The 19363-nt window shown below is 54.0% G+C and overlaps 1 protein-coding gene across 2 annotated transcripts; it reads left to right on the forward strand.

Annotated features, from left to right (window-relative positions):
• Positions 1 to 1235: 1235 nt before the first annotated feature.
• On the forward strand, positions 1236 to 19353 carry AIFM2 (apoptosis inducing factor mitochondria associated 2). 2 transcript variants are annotated; one of them, XM_008145426.3, is made up of 9 exons: positions 1236 to 1540; positions 9796 to 9985; positions 10344 to 10459; positions 11765 to 11884; positions 12635 to 12727; positions 14552 to 14660; positions 15624 to 15776; positions 16950 to 17150; positions 17804 to 19353. In XM_008145426.3, exons 2-9 carry the CDS (start codon positions 9808 to 9810, stop codon positions 17953 to 17955), a joined length of 1122 nt encoding a protein of 373 aa, XP_008143648.2. In that variant the 5' UTR covers positions 1236 to 1540; positions 9796 to 9807; the 3' UTR covers positions 17956 to 19353. The 2 variants fall into 2 exon arrangements, with proteins under 2 accessions (XP_008143648.2, XP_054584829.1); XM_054728854.1 differs by lacking the exon at positions 12635 to 12727.
• The last annotated feature ends 10 nt before the right edge of the window (positions 19354 to 19363 follow it).

The following is a 19363-nucleotide window of genomic DNA, read 5'->3' on the forward strand; positions in this document are numbered from 1 at the left end:
GGAGTACCCCAGCTTTTCTCCCAGCTCGAGACGAATCTGAGCACCAACTTCTACAGGCAGTGGATCACGTGGCTCCTATGCCAGGGGTATTGGATACAAAGTCTTTAACCACAGCCTTCGGAAGAGGCACAGAAAGGGCCACTTCTACTTAGACATTTGTGAAAACCGGGAAGGTGAAGGGCAGTATTCAAAAGAGCGCTGGGCGGGCGCCAGGAGGCTGCCAGGCACTGCACGGCCTTGGGCAAGCTGGCTGCTGTGTGCCAGACACCAACTAAGACCCTCCACGTGAAGGATCTCGGTGAATCTTTTCCAAAACTCTTAGGGTAGGTGCTAATATTTGTTTAAATAGATGTCATCTCTGTCACCTAATTAGCTTGACCCGACTGCCAGGTTGTAGCTTGCATCAGTCCGTTTCCTTACATATCCTACTTAGTCCAAGCTCTTTTTTTTTTTTTTTTCCTAGTTTCCCCATTTTCAGCAGCCCTCCTACTTCCCCATCCTTGCACCACAGAGCATAACTCAGTGCTGTCACTCTTCTGCTTAAAATCCTGCGGTGGCAAATCCCACTGCCCTTGGGGTGACAGGCCAGTCTTCACCAGGCCCCGGGCCTGTATCACCGCCAGCAATCTGCCCTGCCTCTGGGTCTTTGCACACCCAGAGCACACTTGCCTCCTCTCTGCCCAGGACTAACTCCTTCTCATCCCTGGAGAAAGGCCTCCTTTGCTCCAGTTTTTCTTCCTTCAATGAGAGATGTTTAATATAGTCTTGCCCCAGACTATCACCCAATCAGACGGTAAGCAGAAACCAGGCCAGCTTGTTCTCCATTTTATCTCCTAGCTCCTAGCACAGGGCCGGGCACACAGAGGGCTCCACTGGGCTTGCGGGATTATTACTTATAAGCGTAAAGGCAGGAGGTTGGTCATCTGCCCCGGGCGGCACAGCGGGGGCCCGAGAGCCCGCGCTCTGAAGTCCGGCAGCTTCTGGCAGAAAGTCGGGCCCAACTTGGATCAGAGTCCGCGGGGCTCGCGCAGGGCCAGGCGACGTGGGTCTCAGGGGGCGTCAGTTTCACGGCGGGGAGAGCGGGGGAGAAGGGGGCGCTCCCATCCGCTAGAGGGCGGGAGGCGAAGGGGAAGGCGGGCGGGGGGTGCCAGCAGAAATCCGACCCGGGAGCCCGCGGGGGCGTGGCCGGGGCGTGGCCAGAGGGCGCCCGAGTCACGTGGGCCGGGAGGGGCCGTGGTCCCGAGGCGACCCGCTCCGCCCGCGGCGCCGAGGCGGGAGGCGCGCTCTCGGGCTGCCCGGCGCCCGCGGGGCCCCCCGCAGACTCCCCAGCAGGGACCCGCCGGGGCCTGGGAAACGCGACGGACTGCGGCGGAAGTCGGTGCGCGGAGTTGTGGCCTTAGGAGGAGGGGGCGGTCGTCTGGGACGCGGGCGCCTGCACCACCCCACTTTCCCCAAAACACAGCAGGGAGGTTTACCCGCGGGGGGAGGGGGAATTAACCCCCTTCCCGACCGCCCCGAAGTGCCGGCCAAGTCTGCCCAGGTAAGGAGGGTGCCCCCATTCAGCCCCCAGCCCCCACCCTCCGGCCCGAGGCCGCCGCTGGCTGAAGCCGGAGTCCCGGGGAAGGAGGAAAGCCTCCGGCTGCAGGAGGGACATGCCGGGGGCTCAGGGCCCACAGGCTCCGGGTTACACTAGGACAGTGGTCAGCAAACCGCGGCTCGCGAGCCACATGCGGCTCTTTGGCCCCTTGAGTGTGGCTCTTAGGCCAGCTGAGGAGTACCCTCATTAAGTTAATAACAGTGTACCTACCTATATAGTTTAAGTTTAAAAAATGTGGCTCTCAAAAGAAATTTCGATCGTTGTCCTGTTGATATCTGGCTCTGCTGACTAATGAGTTTGCCGACCACTGCGCTAGGAGGTCCACCTCTCCTTTCCACGAAGCCCCGCTTCCGCGGGCGCCCAACTAACGGATGGGGCTGGGGAGCCCAGGACGCCTGAAATTCCCGGGGAGCTGCTTGTAGGGGGTGACGGTGGGCGCTTTCCTGCCAGCCCCACCCACCAAACACACCCTGCCTGTCCCCTCCAACAAGTGTCCCTTTGACCCCTGGCTGTGTCTGAGGGTGGGGAGGGGAGAGGCACTTGGGAGCCGATGATCTCACAGAGGACTGGCACAGAGCTGGGGGGCAGACAGTTTGGGGAGGGCTTACCAGGCATCCCAGTAAGGCATTCCACATTCGGTGTGTCTCGTGTTCAAGGCCATTGTAAAATATGTAAATGTGTTGTTAACGAAAAAACCATTGAAACCTGTAAAGAATTTTAGTGAGTTTATTTGAGCCAAAATGTCGACATATGCCGGGAAGCAGAACCTCAGTGAATTGAGATAATGCTCCGAAGAAATGGTGTGTTACATCTGTATTTATACATTGCCATCAGAGGAGGGACATAAGTGGGCTACATGAAATTCATTGGTGACGGATTAAGGAGGTGGGATAAAGTCAAACGGTGGGAAACCCCTGGGATTGGATAAAAAGTAAAATGATGGACACATACTTAGGTGGGTACAGGAACAATTAACATGATAATGAAGGAATTTGAAGTATCTGTCCTGGCGCCCACCACATCTGGTTGTGCCCCAGGGGCTCCAGCAAAAGAAGGAAGTTACAAGTTACCCAGACATCTCACAGACATCTCACAGATATGTTATCTTAGAGGCAAAAAGGCAAATGGGCTCAGTAAGGAAGATCTAAGTTGACCTTTGTCAGGGAAGATATCGGCCTAGGACATGACTGCCCACTATAACCTGTTTGTAGTCAAATATTTAATTTTCAAACCATCCTTTGTGGTTATTTCAGGTCTCTGAGTTTGCAAGAGTGCCACATAGGCCTCCCCTGAGCTTGTCAGGTTAGCATGTGGCTCCTTCCGTTCACAGTGTAAACTATCAAGGAGGCCTGCTCAGACTCCACTGTGTGTGCGTGTGTGCTCCAGTATGCCCCTGTGCAAGCACTAAGCCCGCAGACCCACCCACCCTCACCCCAGCCCCTAGAGAGAAGCCCTTTAAGAGCACTGTGTGTAACCCCACATCTGGAGGGCCTCCATTCCAGGGGGAGACTGCTCCCAGGTGGGCCTGGCCTTGTTCAGGACAGCAGTTCAGCAGGAGAGCTGACCAGGGCCGGTGTGCGCCAGGGCCTGGCTGGTGTTTGGCTGGTGGTGAAATAAGAAAGCCAGGAGGGTCCAGACACAGGAAGTGAGCAGACCACGGGGATGTTTTGGGAATCGCTAAGCCACTGGCGGAGGCACATGGTGGTGGTAGGGGAGTGTGCAGGACGCTGGAATGAGCCTGTCTGCACAGAGCTGCCCTCTCCTGGGGCATGCAAGGATCGCTCCTTTGTCAGACTGAGTCCCTTTCAGAAATTGGTATTTTGGGGTTATATTTAGCATGCATTCCCTGGGGAATGGGCCGTGGAAGGCCTACTCTCGGCCTGTCCCCGGCTGGATAGGGGACATTCGTGGTGCTTGGAGTCACACCTAGAGGCCCTCTCAAACAGGATGGCCACTCTGGAAACGTGGCTGTAGAAATCTACCCTGGGCATAACCACTGAGGACTCCAGACTTTGTTTCATTTGTAATCTCTGTGAAGCAATCCTGGACGATGGCCTTGCATTGATTGGAACCCACGTGGTTCCTGCTGTATGTGTTCTGAGGTGTGACCGCTCTACAACTTTGGCATAAATGTAACTTGCTTCTTTTTCAGTAGATTCCTAAAAGCCTCTGTTTGTATTATTAGACTAACACCCCCCCCCCCCCCCGGGGGTCAGGCTGGGTCTCCTTGGAAGAAACAGGATTTACCGAGAAAATTCCAGTGTACATCAAATTTGTGCGTGTGTGTGTGCGTGTGTGTGTGTGTGTACGTACATATGTGTGGGCGTGAGCATGAATGTGTTGGGGGAAGGGCAAAGGTAAATTTCCTTCGGAGTCCCTGGACAATTAGGGTTTGTTCTCTTGGACCTTCTCTTAAGCGAACCTTCCTGAATCTGGGCGGATTGCGTTAAGACTCTCTGTGCTCTCTCCTTTGGCTTGATGTTCAGTTCAGAATCAGATGGTGGGTTTGGCAGTTCTTCAAAGAGTTAAATCCAGACTTACCGTAGGCCCCAGCAATGCCACTCCTAGGTATATACTCAAGAGAGTTAAAAACATACGTTCACACGAAAACTTGTGTATGAATGTTCGTAGCAGCATTATTCACAAGAGCCAAAAGGTGGACACAACCCAAATGTACATCAGCTGACGGATAAACAAAATGTGCCTCCGTACAATGCGCTATCACTCAGCCATAGAACGGAATGAAATACTGGTACATGCTACAGCTTGGCTGAATCTTGAAAACATTATGCTAAGTGAAAGAAACCAGACAAAAGGTATGGAATGGGCAAATGTGTAGAGACTGACAGAGATTAGTGGCTCCCAGGGGCTGCAGGAGGAGGGAATGGGGAATAACTGCTAATGGATGAGTTTTTTCTTTTCTTTTTTTAGGGCGTTGAAAATGTTCTGGATTTAATCGTGGTGATGGTTGTACAATTTTATGAGTGTCCTAGGAACCACTGAATTGTACACTTCAAAATAGTGAATTTTATATGACTAATATCTCAATTTAAAAAATTAGTTGGTAGGAGGTCTGCCCTGTTTTTAAAGCTTTATTATTTCTGTAAAAATGACACACTTATTTAAAAATATTCAAACAATACAAAAAAACAAACAAACCCAAAAACAAACTCAAAGAAGAAAGTAGAAACGTCATCTGGGACCGTTGCCTCGTGCACGCCCCCCTCTCCCCACTGGGGATTGCGCCCGTAACCCGGGCATGTGCCCTGAGTGGGAATCAAACTGTGCAGTGACCTCCTGGTTCATAGGTTGACTCAACCCTGAGCCACACAGACCAGAGCTCAGGTCTGTCAGACTGTGAGGCTTGACCTTGGGCAAGTTACTGACTTTCTATCAAAAATGGAGAGAACAACTCACAGATAAAAAGGCAATGAATGCTAGCTGTTGTAATTATTACATGTATATGTTTTTATGTAGCTAGGTACACATGTCTGGTTGCCCATAGTGGGATTAGGCTGTTCTATTACCTGACTTTTTCATGGACAAACTTTGTTTTTGTTGCATATTTTTATTGATTTCAGAGAGGAAGGGAGAGGGAGAGAGATAGAAACATCAATGATGAGAGAGAATGATTGATCGGTTGCCTCCTGCAAGCCCCCCTTCCCACTGGGGATTGCCTCCGCAACCCGGGCATGTGCCCTGAGTGGGAATCAAACTGTGCAGTGACCTCCTGGTTCATAGGTTGACTCAACCACTGAGCCACACTGGCCAGGTAACAAACTTTGTTTTCTAAGGACTTTATTTTTGTGGAGTAGTTTTAGTTCATAGCAAAACTGAGGGCAAGGTACAGAAGATTTTTCATATGTCCCCTGTCCTCACACATGCACAGCCTCCCCCATTATCAACATCCCCCGCCAGAGTGGTACACTTGTTACAGTTGATGAACATGCATTGACACAGTCACCCAAAGACCATAATTTACATTAAGATTCATTCTTGGTCTTGTACATCGTATGGGTGTGGACAAATCGTGGACACGCATTTCATGTAAAAAGCATCCCCTCTAAAAATGAATGGCTCCAGAATATTCCATTGTATGGGTGTATAACAGTGTATCCTGTAGTCTTCTGTTGATGGGGTCTCCCATTGATTGAGGCTGGATATTTTTTCCATTGATTTTTAGAGAGAGTGGAAGGGAGGGAGGGGGAAAAGAGAGAGAGAGGAAGAGAGAGAGAGAGAGAGAGGAGAGAGAGAGAGGGAGAGAAACATTGATATAAGAGAAACCATCAATTGGTTGCCTCCCACACCCTGACCAGGGCTGGGGCTCGAACCTGTATCCCAGGTACATGCCCTTGATGGGGAATCGAACCTGTGAGCCTTTGGTGCACAGGCTGGTGCTCTAACCACTGAGCCACATTGGCCAGGGCTACATGTGCTTTTTGAGCACCTATAGAGTGTGTGGCTGGGAAGCAGCTCTGTGGCTTGAGTACCTGGTTTAGGTATCTAACAGAGTGGATAGTGGCCGAGTGTAGGGGAGTCCAACTGTCCTCAGGGCCAAGCAAGAACTGGCACTGGGCCCTGGCTGGGTGGCTCAGTTGGTTGGAGCGCCGTCCTATACACTGAAAGTTTCCAGGTTTGATTTCTGGTCAGGATACATACCTAGGTTGTGAGTTCAATCCTTGGTCGGGCATGTATGGGAAGCAACTGATCAATGTTTCTCACATCAATGTTTCTTTCTCTCTCCCTTCCTCTCTCTCTCTCAAATCAGTAAACATATCCTCCAGTGAGGATAATAAAAAAAAAGGAATTGGCCAAGGCAGACTCGGGTGTGCAAGAGTGTTGGGCAAGGGAGGCTGCTGAGGAGGAAGGGTGGATCAGCTGGAGAGCCGCCAGCCCACCATTCCCCAAGTGAGGGTGTCAGAGGTCACTGGAGGAGAGAGAAGAGCAGGTTCCAGGAGGGGCTTTGGGACCTCCTCATCACCTCATCCAGCCCCTCATGGTGGGGAGCCCTCAGGCCCAGACCCTGGAACTCTGCTCACTGGAGCTCCAGAGAAGCAGCTTGCCTTCACTGAGGGTGCACCTGGTTGAGTGGGCCAGGGTTTGCCCTTTGGGGAAGCCAGTTGATCCTGGGCCAGTTTAGTGCCCTTCAGGCCTGCACTGGGTTGCTGGGCTTACTCTCCTCCCCGGGAAGGGCCCAGGGCAGGCCTGGTGGTCAGAACTGGTGAGCATGTAGGTGTGACAGGCACCCTGTGCGTGCTGGCCCCTGTCACCTGCCCTCCTGGCCACCCACCTTGTTCCCTGAGCTCATCTTCAGCCTCCCTTTCTGCCACCGGACTTCTTGGCCCAAACTCTGTCCTCCGTGGAGAAGGTCGCAGGTATTTTCTAAGGCTCCTCCTGAGCTCCCCTAGGTGGTGCAGTGTGGCCTGACCATGTGGCCCCGCCCCTAACCAGCTGGGCAGCCTCTCGGGCCTGTGCCCAGCCGGCTTGGAAGCAGCTCTGGTGTTTCCCTGACCGGTGGGCTGCTGGACCCAAAGGCAGGCTGGCACACAGGGGGCCGTGCTGAGGGGAGGTGACACACCCCTTCCATCGCCTGCCTCATTCCCAGCCTCTGCTCAGCTCCTGGTGTTTACTCCTGACCTCTGGCGGGGCCCTGGGCCCTCTTCGGTTTTGGCTCCCAGGAGACCTTCTCCTTCTGGCCCAGTTGGCAGATTCAGCCCGATGAACACTCAGGACGACCTTTCTGAGGGCCTGGAGCAGTGAAGGTGGCACTGCCTGCTGGGGACTCGTCCTGGTCTCAGCCCTGCTGAGGGCTCTTTCCTCATCTGTAAATGGGTAGAATGCACAAGCCTCAATGAGTTGGGGACCATTTAGCCAGTGAGAAACAAAATCCCCTCCAATCTTCTCTGTCAGATCTACCTCCCCCACCAGGTTCTCCCTCCTCCATCAGCTTCTCCTCCACAAGCTTCTCCCTCCCCCACCAGGTTCTCCCTCCCCCACCAGGTTCTCCCTCCTCCACCAGCTTCTCCCTCCCCCATCAGATTATCCCTCCCCCACCAGCTTCTCCCTCCTTCATCAGGTTCTCCCTCCCTCACCAGGTTCTCCCTCCCCCACCAGGTTCTCCCCCACCAGGTTCTCCTTCCCCCACCAGGTTCTCCCTCCTTCATCAGGTTCTCCCTCCCCCAGGGGAGAAATTAGGCAGTGGACATTTGAATACCAACAAGAACAGTGCCTGGAGCTCCAACCATAAGCTGCTCCTATAAGTGTGGGGACCATTTTTGGGGCCACCATGTCTTGGAAACCTATGTGTGCAAAGACATCTTAGGGTGCCCCCTCACATTACAGGGGGTAAATGGAGGCCAGGGGGGGAGGGGTTGTGCCCAGGACAGTGGGGTAGTCTTCCAGCTGCTGGGGTGCTGCCCGAGAGGGCCCCAGGCTGGCTGGAACACGCTTCCCCATCAAGGGAAAGCTGTCTGCCCTCCAAGGTTGACCCGAGTCCACATCCTCCTCCTTGCCACCCCCGGCCGCCCCCACTGTGAACCTCCATCCCTGATGCCCACAGCCGCTGTTGGGCCTCTCTTGCTGCTTTCTGTGCATGTCAGCTTTGCCGTCCTTGAGTGTCTCTCCTAGGCAGCCTGCTTTATTTCTGCCTCCTGAGAGCCCGGCACAGGCCAGGAGGAGGTGTGATTGCCTGTCGCCTCCAGCCAGCGTCTCCCAACAACCTCTCACTGCTCTCAGGATCTCAGCTGCAGTCCAGGTGGCTCCCCAGGTAGCTGGGCTCCCACACTGGAGAGCCGGAGGCCCCGCACCATGAGCAGCCTTCTCTGGGGTTAAGCTGGACTGGGGTAAGGCCTCTGACTGCAGCCCCAGGCCAGCTTCTCAGCCCTCGGACAGACTCTGGGATGCGCCAGGGGACCCGGGCTCTTTGGAGGGTGAGCCTGGTAGATTGCTTCTCAGGCTGGCTGGGGGCACCAGGCAAGCTTCGCCACCTCTTCCTTTTCCCTCTGTGCTGACTCAGCTCAGGGCTGTCCTCTGCCTCAGATGTCCTCCAGTGTCATGCTCTGGGCTGAGGGTTTTTGAATTTCAGCTCCTCAGGAACTCAACCAGGGTTTGCTCAGTCTGCTGGACCCTGGTCCAGCTGCACCAGTCCAGGTGTGAGTGTGGGCCTGGGACACAGGTGGCCTGCAGTCCTGGCCCTCCACCCTCTGCAGACACTGTCCCTGGCATCAAGCAGGTGCTTGTTCCCCTCTCCCCCTCACTGGATCCCACATGATCAGCACTGCTCCCTACCGTCCTTCTCAATTCCTTCGCAGTCTTTAACCAGCACTGTTTCTTCTCGCAGCAGACGTCTCTTCTGGCCCCATGTCTCCGGGGAGGTTGCCCAGCAGTCCTGGTGTATAGCCCCTGTCCCAGGAATGCTCGGGGAATGACCTGCCCACTGCAGGCCTCTCCTCCCTGCCCCACTGTCACGGCCCAGTCACACCGCATCCTATTTTGCAGGTTGATTGTCAAAACCTGTCCCTTGATCTCCTTAGGCCTGGGGCTCAAGCTGGTGACCTGTGAGTGGGCAGAATCTGGTCAGAGTGTTTGCTTAGCTTGGGGCTTAAGAATTCTATTCCGTTCCTGTGATGTGGCCCGTGCTTGCAGTTCCCCACAGGTGTGCCCGCCGTCTCTGTTACTGTGCACCTGACCAGCTTCCCAGGTCCTCCTCCTCCTCCTGCCCTTCGGTTTGTAAGCCCCTCCTTCGCCAGGGCAGGGACCAAATCTGTCTGTCTGTCTCTGACATCTGTCTGTCTGTCTCTGACCCCAGGATCCACAGCACAGGGCACATCAGAGAGCAGGAGCTCATTTAAGTTACGTTGACGAGTGAGCAAATATATTGAATGGGGGAAAATGCAGAATAGTTTAATGTGTGCAAAAACAATTACGACTGTAGGTACACAGAAAATCTCTGAAGGACTCATATAAACTTGGTAACATGGATGCAGTGGAGAACGGAACTGTGTGGTTGGGGGATGGGGTGGAATTAGGATACCCCTGTTCCTTTGGAATTCAGATTTTACAATTAAAATCTTAACGATGACATAAATTAAAAAGATCAAGTGTCAGCATTTGAGGCCTTTCTTGCTGTGGGCTCACCCTGCCCTCCCAGCCTTGAGCTTCCCCTAACTCCGATGTGGTCTCTCCTTCTATCCCTGCAGTGGCGGTTCGAGATGGGGTCCCAGGTTTCCATGGAAGTGAGAGGTGTGCATGTGGTGATCGTAGGCGGGGGCTTTGGCGGGATAACGGCCGCCAGCCAGCTGCAGGCCCTGAACATCTCCTTCACGCTGGTGGACATGAAGGACTCCTTCCACCACAACGTGGCAGCCCTCCGGGCCTCCGTGGAGAGCGGTAACGGGCTCCTTTCTGGGGCTTTCTTGGTCTTATCACACTGTGGGTCTGAGGGGGGTTTTCTTGACTTAGGGCACGGTGCCTAGATTCAACCACTAGAAAAATTCTGGAGAATCTAAAGGTCATTGGCCTTAAGCAGCTACCATATCAAGGCCCCAGAGTAAGAGCTTGAGCTTCCCTGAGGCCCCTGGGCCCAGACTGGCACTTTGGGGTGGTGGATACCCTGGGTACACCCCTGGCCCAGATGTGTGGTCAGGGGCACCCCTGTTGGTATGCAGTGCCGGAGAGATTCTGGGTTATTCTGTCTCCTGTGGGCAGCCCAGTTTTACCCTGTGACCTCCTCTGTGTCCGCTCCCAGGGTTCGCCAGAAAGACATTCATTTCCTACGTGAAGAGCTTCAAGAATAGCTTCCGGCAGGGCGTGGTGGTCGAGATCGATCTGAAGAATCAGACGGTGCTGCTGGAGGATGGCGAGGTGAGCAGGGCTGACAGCTGCTGGTGGGAGACCTGGGCAGGTCTACCTGGCAGGCCTCACGCGGGTGAGCGGCCTCGGGCCCCCAGCCCTGCCTGGTGCCGAGAGCAGCTTCCTCATAAGCAGAGGCTTGACTGCAGCAGCCACGGAGCGTGGGGGCAGACATTTCCCGAGCCTTTCCTGTACCCCGGGCACTGGCTTGAGCTTTACACGGTCTCCTGTGATGCCCGCCATGACTCGGGGAGGTGGTGTATCCTCCTGTCACGTGGGGATCAGTGGCTCTCCCGGGATCCCACAGCCAGGAAGATACTCAGCCGGGATTTGAACTCAGGCAGTTTCCTCCCAGAGTCCACGCTCAGAAAGCCAGTGTCCTGGACCAGCCCCAGGCCTGGCCAACCTCTGCGCCCACTGGAATCAAAGGGTAGGCACACACTGGATCCACATCCCTGGATTGGGAAGTCATGGGGGCAGACTCTTTCTCCATTCCTCTTCCTGTTCCTCAGCCCGGCTAGTAGCTCGGCGCCTGGTATACACCTGCAGTGATGTGAGCTCCACCCATGAGCTGCCACCAGCCCGATCGTCATGTTGAGGGTCACTAATTGCCCTCTACTTTATCCAAAGCTAAAGGGGAATTGGAAAAAGGGGATGCAGTGTCTGTCCTCAATTTCTGTCCTTTGATTTGGTGTGAATCAATCCTACTTGGATTAATTTTAGGGCCGGGAATCTCTCGGTTGGAAAGATTGCCGAGAGTCGCCTTGTTCTGTGGTTTCGGGCCAGACTTCTCAGAGCCCTGGAGGGTCCATGAGGGTCCATGGGAAGAGGGGGCCAGGCGGGACGCAGACCTCCCGTCCTCCTCCCATCAGAGCAGCGCTGGTTTTGTCAACCTGATATATTTAGGCTCCAAGCAGGATCTCCCTCCCTCCCTCCCTCCTTTCCTTTGTTTTGGGGGGGCAGGGGGGCAGTTTCTTCTAAAACACCTAGGAGAGTCTAAACTAATTCCACACTGGAAGCTGGAATCCTCCTTATTCCCCACAGGTGGTTTCCCGTTCCCAGCTTCCCTGCCCCCCACTGTGGAGAGCTCAGCCCTCTCATTTCCATGCTGGGGGCTCTGGCAGGAGGCAAGTCTGCTTCTCTAGGTTCTCCTGGGATCTAGCACCGCCCCTCCCCCCCCCTTGGCTTAACCATGTGATGGTTTTGCTCCCCACCAAGGAGGGCTGCCTCAGTGCCCAGAGGGCTCAGTACCATGGGCCTGGGGGCGGATGAGGAACCCGGGCCTGCCCTCACCTTTCTTTTCCTTGCCCCGCACAGGCTCTGCCCTTCTCGCATCTTATCCTGGCCACGGGCAGCACTGGGTTCTTCCCCGGCAAGTTGAACCAGGTGTTCAGCCAGCAGGAGGCCATTCAGGCCTACGAGAACATGGTGAAGCAGGTGAGCGCCCCTGGCCCCGGGGAGGGCCGTGAGCGCAGACTGGGTGGCCCCTGGAGAGCAGAACCACTGGGGGGACAACAGGGAGACCCTAGGAGATGTTCAGGGCTGTGACAGCGGCTGCAAAGATGGAGAGTTATTAGAGAGAGTCCTGGGAGGAGACCTTTGGATCTGTCATCAATGTCTGGACATGAGCACCCAGACCTGCTCATGTAGCGACTGGGGATCCCACCTCCTCTCTCGGGGCTCCTGGTGGCACAGGGCCTTGAGGTTTATAGAGCAGGCTTGATCCATGCCCTCACAGCTCTCACAGCAGTCCTGAGGGCGGGTGGGTGCTCTGTCCCCTTCGAAATGATGAGGAGTGGAGACCAGGGGAGGATCTCGGGGTGAATGCTGCTACCTGACTTGGCCAGGTGTTGCCCTCTCTGCACAGCTCTGAGAAGCCGGGAGAAAAGACCCTCGTGTAGAGGTTAGGAGCCCGGCTTTGAACTCAGACAGACCTGGGCCATGGTCGTCTGAAGGCTGGGCAGGTGGTATGATACCTGCCTCTTGGGGCTTGTGAGTGAGCATCAAATGAGAAAATGCAGGGAGACACCCAGCAAGTGCTCGGCCCTGAGGAAGCACTTTAGACCTCAGATTTGGAAAGAGTTCTCTACTCTTTTGGCAAGGACCCCTGCCTCCCCCCGACCCCAGTGCTGCCCCTTGAGGCAGGGTGAATTTGAGGGGGTGTTTTCCCATTTGCTTCTGCTCCAGGTCCAGTGCTCACAGTCCATCGTGGTGGTGGGCGGAGGCTCTGCTGGAGTGGAGATGGCAGCGGAGATTAAAACCGAGTACCCCGAGAAAGAGGTGGGCAAGCGGCCTTGGCCTTGACCTCTCAGTGGCCGGCTTCTTTCTGTGCTGTCGAAGGAAAATCAGGAATTTGCTCAAGGCCCAGGAGGCGGAGCTCCCTTAACACACAGTGGGAGTCTGTTTCCCATCTCCTGCTCTCTGCACTGAGGGGTCCCTTCAAGTCCCTTTCTGATGGGAATTTGCTTGGACAGCCAGGATGTGTCTTAGTTCAGAGAGGGGTCCTGCCTTCTGGTCCAACCAGGAGAATCAAGGCCAGGGGAGACCCCTTACAAAGATTAACTCCTGTGTCCCCTCAATGTCCCAGCTTTGTGATCTGAACATAGACTTCGACTGCCTCTTTTTGCTGACAACTAGCTTGGTCACACGTACCTTTAGTTGTTTTTTTGGTCTTGAAGAGACGGTAGCCCTTGCCCTGGACAGCCCAGGGGGAGCCTGCGGTGCAGCCCCTCGCGCAGGACTGGCCGGCACTGCCTTCTGCCCACGGGAGGGTGGCCCTGTTCCCTTTAATGATGGAGGGATAGAGCATCTGGCTGGCACCCCGGAGAGAAAACACACATCCTGGCAGCTGCGAAGGCTCAGCTGAGGGCTGAGCGATGATTGGTAATTACGGAGGCAAGAGCATGCTTGCAGCTGATGCCAGATCCGCTTCTGAGAGCCGCGTGGAGCCTGTGGCTGCTTCTCTTTCCCGAGGGAAAGGCACGTTGGTTTTGAAAAGTGAGATCAATATGGGCTAATTTAATTATACAGTTGTTCTCTGACAAATTGTTGGAAATTATTATGAATAATTGATGTAAAAGTTCATTAATTTTGATTTATGGGGTAAAGACCAGTCTGAAGTAAGAAGTAACTCAGGAAAACTTCCATATGTTTATGATCAGTAGACACATAACAGTAATAACAGCCACCGTGCTGTTATGTGCTTTATACACGCATGCTCATTTCATTACATTTCTTTTTTAAAATTTATCTTTAAAAAATATTTTTATTGATTTCAGAGAGGAAGGGAGAGAGAGAGAGAGATAGAAACATCAGTGATGAGAGAGATCACTAATCGGCTGCCTCCTGCACGCCCCGTACTGGGGATGGAGCCCGCAACCTGGGCATGTACCCTTGACCGGAATTTAACCTGGGACCCTTCAGTCCGCAGGTCGACCCTCTATACACTGAGCCAAACCAGCTAGGGCTTAAATTTATCTTTATTGTCGAAAGTATTACAGATATCCCCTTTTTTTTTTTTTTTTTCTCCATTGACCCCCTCAACCCCAATCCCTGCCCCCATCATTACAACATTTCTAGGAGTGGGACCACGATCCGTCTTACTGAGTTGTCAGGTAGTGTCCAGGTGAGTATCCAAGATGGGATTTCAACCCAGGCAGTCTGATTCCAAAGTCCAGGCTTTGAACACCGTTCCAGGCTGCCTCTCGCTTCTCTGTGCTGACACACATGCCAGGAAGTGCCAGTTTTAGAACCAGCTCTAATGTAAATGTCAGGTTGACGTACAGTCACAATGTCAATGGCTTATGTATAGACTGTGTGACCATAAGTGCCCAAGGACGTTCGAAGTAATTTTCCACGTGGCGCTCCGTGTGGTTGTGGCCTGCTGGCCCATTCTGAGAGTCCTGGACCGGGAACGAGGGCTCCAGCCCAGCTTGCCGTGAGCTGGTTCCAGTGTTGGGCAAATGGCTTCACTTGGGCCCCAGTTCCCAAACCTGTGACCTGAGGTAGGGGAGGAGGTGGGGGAGGCAGGCTGCGTGTTTTTGAGCCTCTTACTGTGTGCAGGAGGCTCAGTGGCTCCTCTGTCCTATGGTCGTTTGTCCCCAGGTCACTCTTATTCACTCCCAAACGGCCCTGGCTGACAAGGAGCTCCTGCCCTGTGTCCGGCAGGAGGCGAAGGAGATCCTGCTCCAGAAAGGCGTGCAGCTGCTGCTGAGTACGTGCCGTTCCCCGGCCCTGCCCGCCCCCTGGCCCAGTGCGATTGGGCTCGAGGCTGGGTCACTGCCCTCAGCTAGAGGGTGGCCACATTCTCTGAGTCCTGAGGCTGAGCATCAAAGCCCATTTGAGCCCTGATGTCCGCCGGAGGTTGTATCTGCCCTCGGGCAGGACAGAAGCCCTCATACTTAAGGGATTTCATGTCACGGACCAGCACTGTCCTGGCTGTTGGTTTGGACAAAGTGCAGGTGGTACCTATTTGTTGAATGATTTTAAAAAAAATCATCTAAGGGATTTGACCTGGATTATGATGTCTCTGTGGTGGAGAGAATGGGTTTTTTGGTTTGTACCTTGAGGGTGGTGAGAGTGTGGCTTTTGTCCAGAGCAAGAGGGAGGAGAACCACCCAGCAGCTAGCGAGTGGCCTCTAACCCCAGGGTGTCCTCCACACTTCGTGGGGCTCAGCTCTTTGTTTTCTTCAGGGAGGGGGGCTGTCTGCTCTATGAAAGCCAGGCTGGCTCTTGTCTCCTCGCTCCTGGCTCTGCAGTACTGTGATCACCTCTACTTTTAGGCAGTGAGGAGGGTAGGCTGGCTTCACCTTCGTCTGGAGGGCCTGTCCTGCCTGGGCAGGTTGGCATAGCTCACCGCCGGGGAGGCATGTTGGAGGTCTTCCTCAAATAGCTCTTCCCAGAACTTGGGAAACTCAGCCTCAAATTGCTTCTTGGAACTTTCCTCCCATCGTATCCCTTGGGGCCTGGTGTCCAGATTGTGCTTCGTGGGGGTAGCAGGTGGACTGGGGGAGGAGCAGGGCGGGAAGGGGGAGTGCAGTCATTGCCTAGTTGGGCTACAGCCTCCAGGCCTTTCCTGGGGCCTTCATGGGTCTCCAGACTTCCCCGGGTCAGCTTTGGCGTGGGCCAGCCTTGTCCACCCTCTGCCAGCCTCCTGGTCACAGACCTCCCTTGACAGGTGAGCGGGTGAGCAACATGGCAGAGTTGCCTTTCAATGAGTATCGCGAGTGCATCAGTGTACAGACGGACAAAGGCACTGAGGTGGCCACCAACCTGGTGATTGTCTGCAACGGCATCAAGATCAACAGCTTTGCCTACCACCGTGCATTTGGTAAGCAGGTGGCAGAGCCACTGTCCACTCCTCAGGTTGCCTCCTCCTCTCACTGCCCAGTGTCCAAGGCCCCTCAGGCCCTTCCCCCAGGAATTGGCACCCCCTATTTTCCCCCTCCATCCCAACAGCTCTTTTGTCTCTTCTGAATGGTGACATCAAACTTTAAATTTAGGTTCAGGCTCACTCTTGCTGTCCTTTCCTCAGCTATGATAATGATTTAGCTCAAGATGAGACTCTTTCAAAATGGGGGCCCGCCCCCAAGCAGCAAGAGACGAGAACAGGTTTCAGAGAGCTGGAAAAGGTCTGCTTTCTCTTCCTGTCCTTGGACCACGGATGCAGAGGAAATTGTGGGGTCAGGCCTTTCTCTGTCCACAGGTGTGCTGCTCTCCCCAAACCCTGACCCAGGTGTGTGGCCACGTGGGCTGGGATGACCATTTGGGGAGTGGGGGCAACATTGTGGCCTCTTGTCCTTAAAGCTCAATATTGGACCATCGAGCTGATTGAAACATCGAGCTGATGGACTCATGCCTCCATGTGTGAATGGAGACTCAGTGGCTCCTTGTCGGTCAGGCCCCATGTTGCTGTGTCCTCAGGTTCCCTCATTGATTCCTGAGTCCCATTCCTGCCCGGGGAGCTCCTCCTCTGTGCCTGCAGCAAAGACTTATCCTATCCCAGAGGAAGGACGCTAGTCCAGGCCAGGCATGTGGGTGGAACTGAGGGTTAATGGACAGAGAGCCCAAAATTTAACACCTAATTGTCCTAATGATATACTTCAAAGATTAAACTTTTAAGTCCCTTAAAATGAAAAGTTTATCATTTATTAAAGCCCTGCATTTATTTTAAAAAGCTGATCCACGTTCAAAAGAAAATTCAAGAGTTGGCCAGGTTGTGAAGGTCAGCACTGTGTCAGTCATGGTAACTTACAGAGGCGGGCACATTACAGAGAATGGCCCGAGCTGTCTCTCTGGTCAGTTTCCCCCTGGAATGGTGACCGTGCCTCTGCCGAGGAGCTCTGCGGGGGTCTCTGAGCGGACAAACTGGGGGGCGGCGTGTCTCGGAGAATGTGCCTCTTGCGGTGGCTTGACCGGCACCAGAGCTCCTCTTCTCTGTGCTCCGGGGGCCGCTTCACATGGCAGCTGAGGGTTCTGGTTTCCTGTTGGTTTTGCCTGGCAGATAGTGGACTGGCCAGCAATGGTGCCCTGAGGGTGAACGAGTACCTCCAGGTGGAGGGCTACAGCCACATCTACGCCATCGGCGACTGTGCCGACGTGAAGGAGCCCAAGATGGCCTATCATGCTGGCCTCCACGCCAACATCGCCGTGGCCAATATCATCAACTCCATGAAACAGAGGCCCTTCAAGGCCTATAAACCAGGTGAGGGAGTCCCACGTGCTTCACAGTTTTTTTAAAAAATATATTTTTATTGATTTCAGAGAGGAAGGGAGAGGGAGATAGAAACATCAATGATGAGAGAATCATTAATTGGCTGCCTCCTGCACGCCCCCTACTGGGGATCGAGCCTGCAACCCGAGCACATGCCCTTGACTGGAATCATACCTGGGACCCTTCAGTCTGCAGGTCGAGGCTCTATCCACTGAGCCAAACCAACTAGGGCAACTTTTGCTTCAGCTGTAAATGAGTAGGGGTTAATCATGGTCAGAGTCTTTGAGATGACTGACCACTAGTACCAACGTTTTTCTTTTTAAAATATTTTTATTAATTATGGGAGAGGGAGAGAGAGAGAAACATCGATGTGAGAGCAAAACATCGATTGGCTGCCTCCTGCACGCCTCCTACCAGGCACTGAGCCCGAAAGCCCGGCAAGTACCCTGACCGGGAATCGAACCGGCAACCTTTTGGTGCACAGGACGACATCCAACCCCAACGGCCAGGGCTAGGACAAACTCTTAAAGCTGGCGACAGAAACACTCCCTAGAGCGCTTTAATAATTTGTAATTAATAAATGAATCTGGGATTGCCTGCCACAGATGGTGAGCAGGACTCTAGTTTGTGCCTCTGCTCCACAGGTGCACTGACGTTCCTCTTGGCCATGGGGAGAAATGACGGTGTGGGCCAGATCAGCGGCTTCTATGTGGGGCGGTTCATGGTTCGGCTGGCCAAGAGCCGGGACCTGTTCGTCTCCACGAGCTGGAAAACCATGCGGCAGTCTCCACCCTGACGAGGAGGCTGGGCGGGAGACGAGGTTCCACCGTCACCTGGGAACGGATTGCCTGACAAGTGGTACCCGCCTGACTGCTGTCAAAGGGCACTCTTTCTGGAGAAAGATGCCGCTGATGTACTCACCAGAAACACAACTTACTGAAAAGCAAAAATGGAGAGGAGAGAGAAACAGAGAGGGAGAGAGAGAGAAAGAGAGAGACTAAAAAGACACCCCCTAGAGGATTCTTTCTGGGTTTGGCAAGGCCGAATGCTTCACTTGGTCCTGGGAGTGCGAAGCCAGCCTTCTGCATAACAGCTCCCCTTGGATGTGTGTGCGTGTGCAGGCGCTGGGTCTCCTGAGGGCTGGCTTCCTGTCTGGAGGGCAGGAAGGAGGGCCTGCCAAGTGAGACCAGCTAAGGAAGGGGGTCTTGCACCCCAGTCTTGCCCGTTGTTCAGAGGGTGGGGAAGCCCACACATCCTGCAATACTCCAGTTGTTAGCGGGAGGCTGATTTTAAACTGTTAGTCCCTATAGTCTTTAATCTTAACGAAACTTTCTATATTTCAATTTTTATACCATATATACTATGATTATATATCATAGGTTATATTTAAGAAGAAAGAGATAAAAATTTCCCTGTTGGTTAGTCCATGCTAACAGTGAGTTTTTACTAAGCTAAGGAAGTTAAGACCGAGACCTGGCCTGCCAGCTGCTGGAGGTGTTTAAGGGGAGGCAGCCGAGCTGTGTGACCTGTGGATGGGTCGCCATCGGTTAACATCCAGGGAGCAGTTAACATCCAGAGTTACAAGTGAAAAAACTCCTTTGTGGTTTTGTGCTTCTGGTTTCTTGGCCAACCCTAATGTCACTTACCTGGAGACCCGGCCTGGTAGGGAGGATGCCTGCCAGCAGCTATGTTAAGGGTATACTGACTCCTCTGCTTGGGAGAGAACTTCAATCTGGAGGAGCCTGTTTTGGACCCCGTAAGTTCACTCTACAGCAGAAGTGGTTGACCAGTTCATCCAAATAAACTCAGGTTCTGGCCCTGCCTGCCCTCCCTGCTTACCTTTGATGTGGCCTCTGGATACTTGGCCAGAGTCCTTGGACACCAGCCTCACGGGGGCTCTCACTCCATCCCGTGTGGGCTGTGGCCTGGGCTAATGAGACATGCGCCTCTCCCCCAAGCATGGCTTCCCCACTGGGGCATCGCCCAGGGCTGAGTTCCTATGGACCAAGGCCAACGAGGCCCCCCCTTCTGGAAGCAGGACCCAATGCCTGAGAAACGGGCCCTTCTGTGCTGTCTGACCTGGGGCCTACCTAGCATGGCGGGAGCCAGAGCCCATTGGAGACAGGCCTTGTTCTGTTTATAACATTCTAGACGCCCACACCCATGGGGAGAGTTTTCCAAACGAAAATGTTGCAATAAAAGAA

Source organism: Eptesicus fuscus, chromosome 17 (assembly GCF_027574615.1).
Source record: "Eptesicus fuscus isolate TK198812 chromosome 17, DD_ASM_mEF_20220401, whole genome shotgun sequence".
Lineage (NCBI taxonomy): Eukaryota > Metazoa > Chordata > Mammalia > Chiroptera > Vespertilionidae > Eptesicus > Eptesicus fuscus.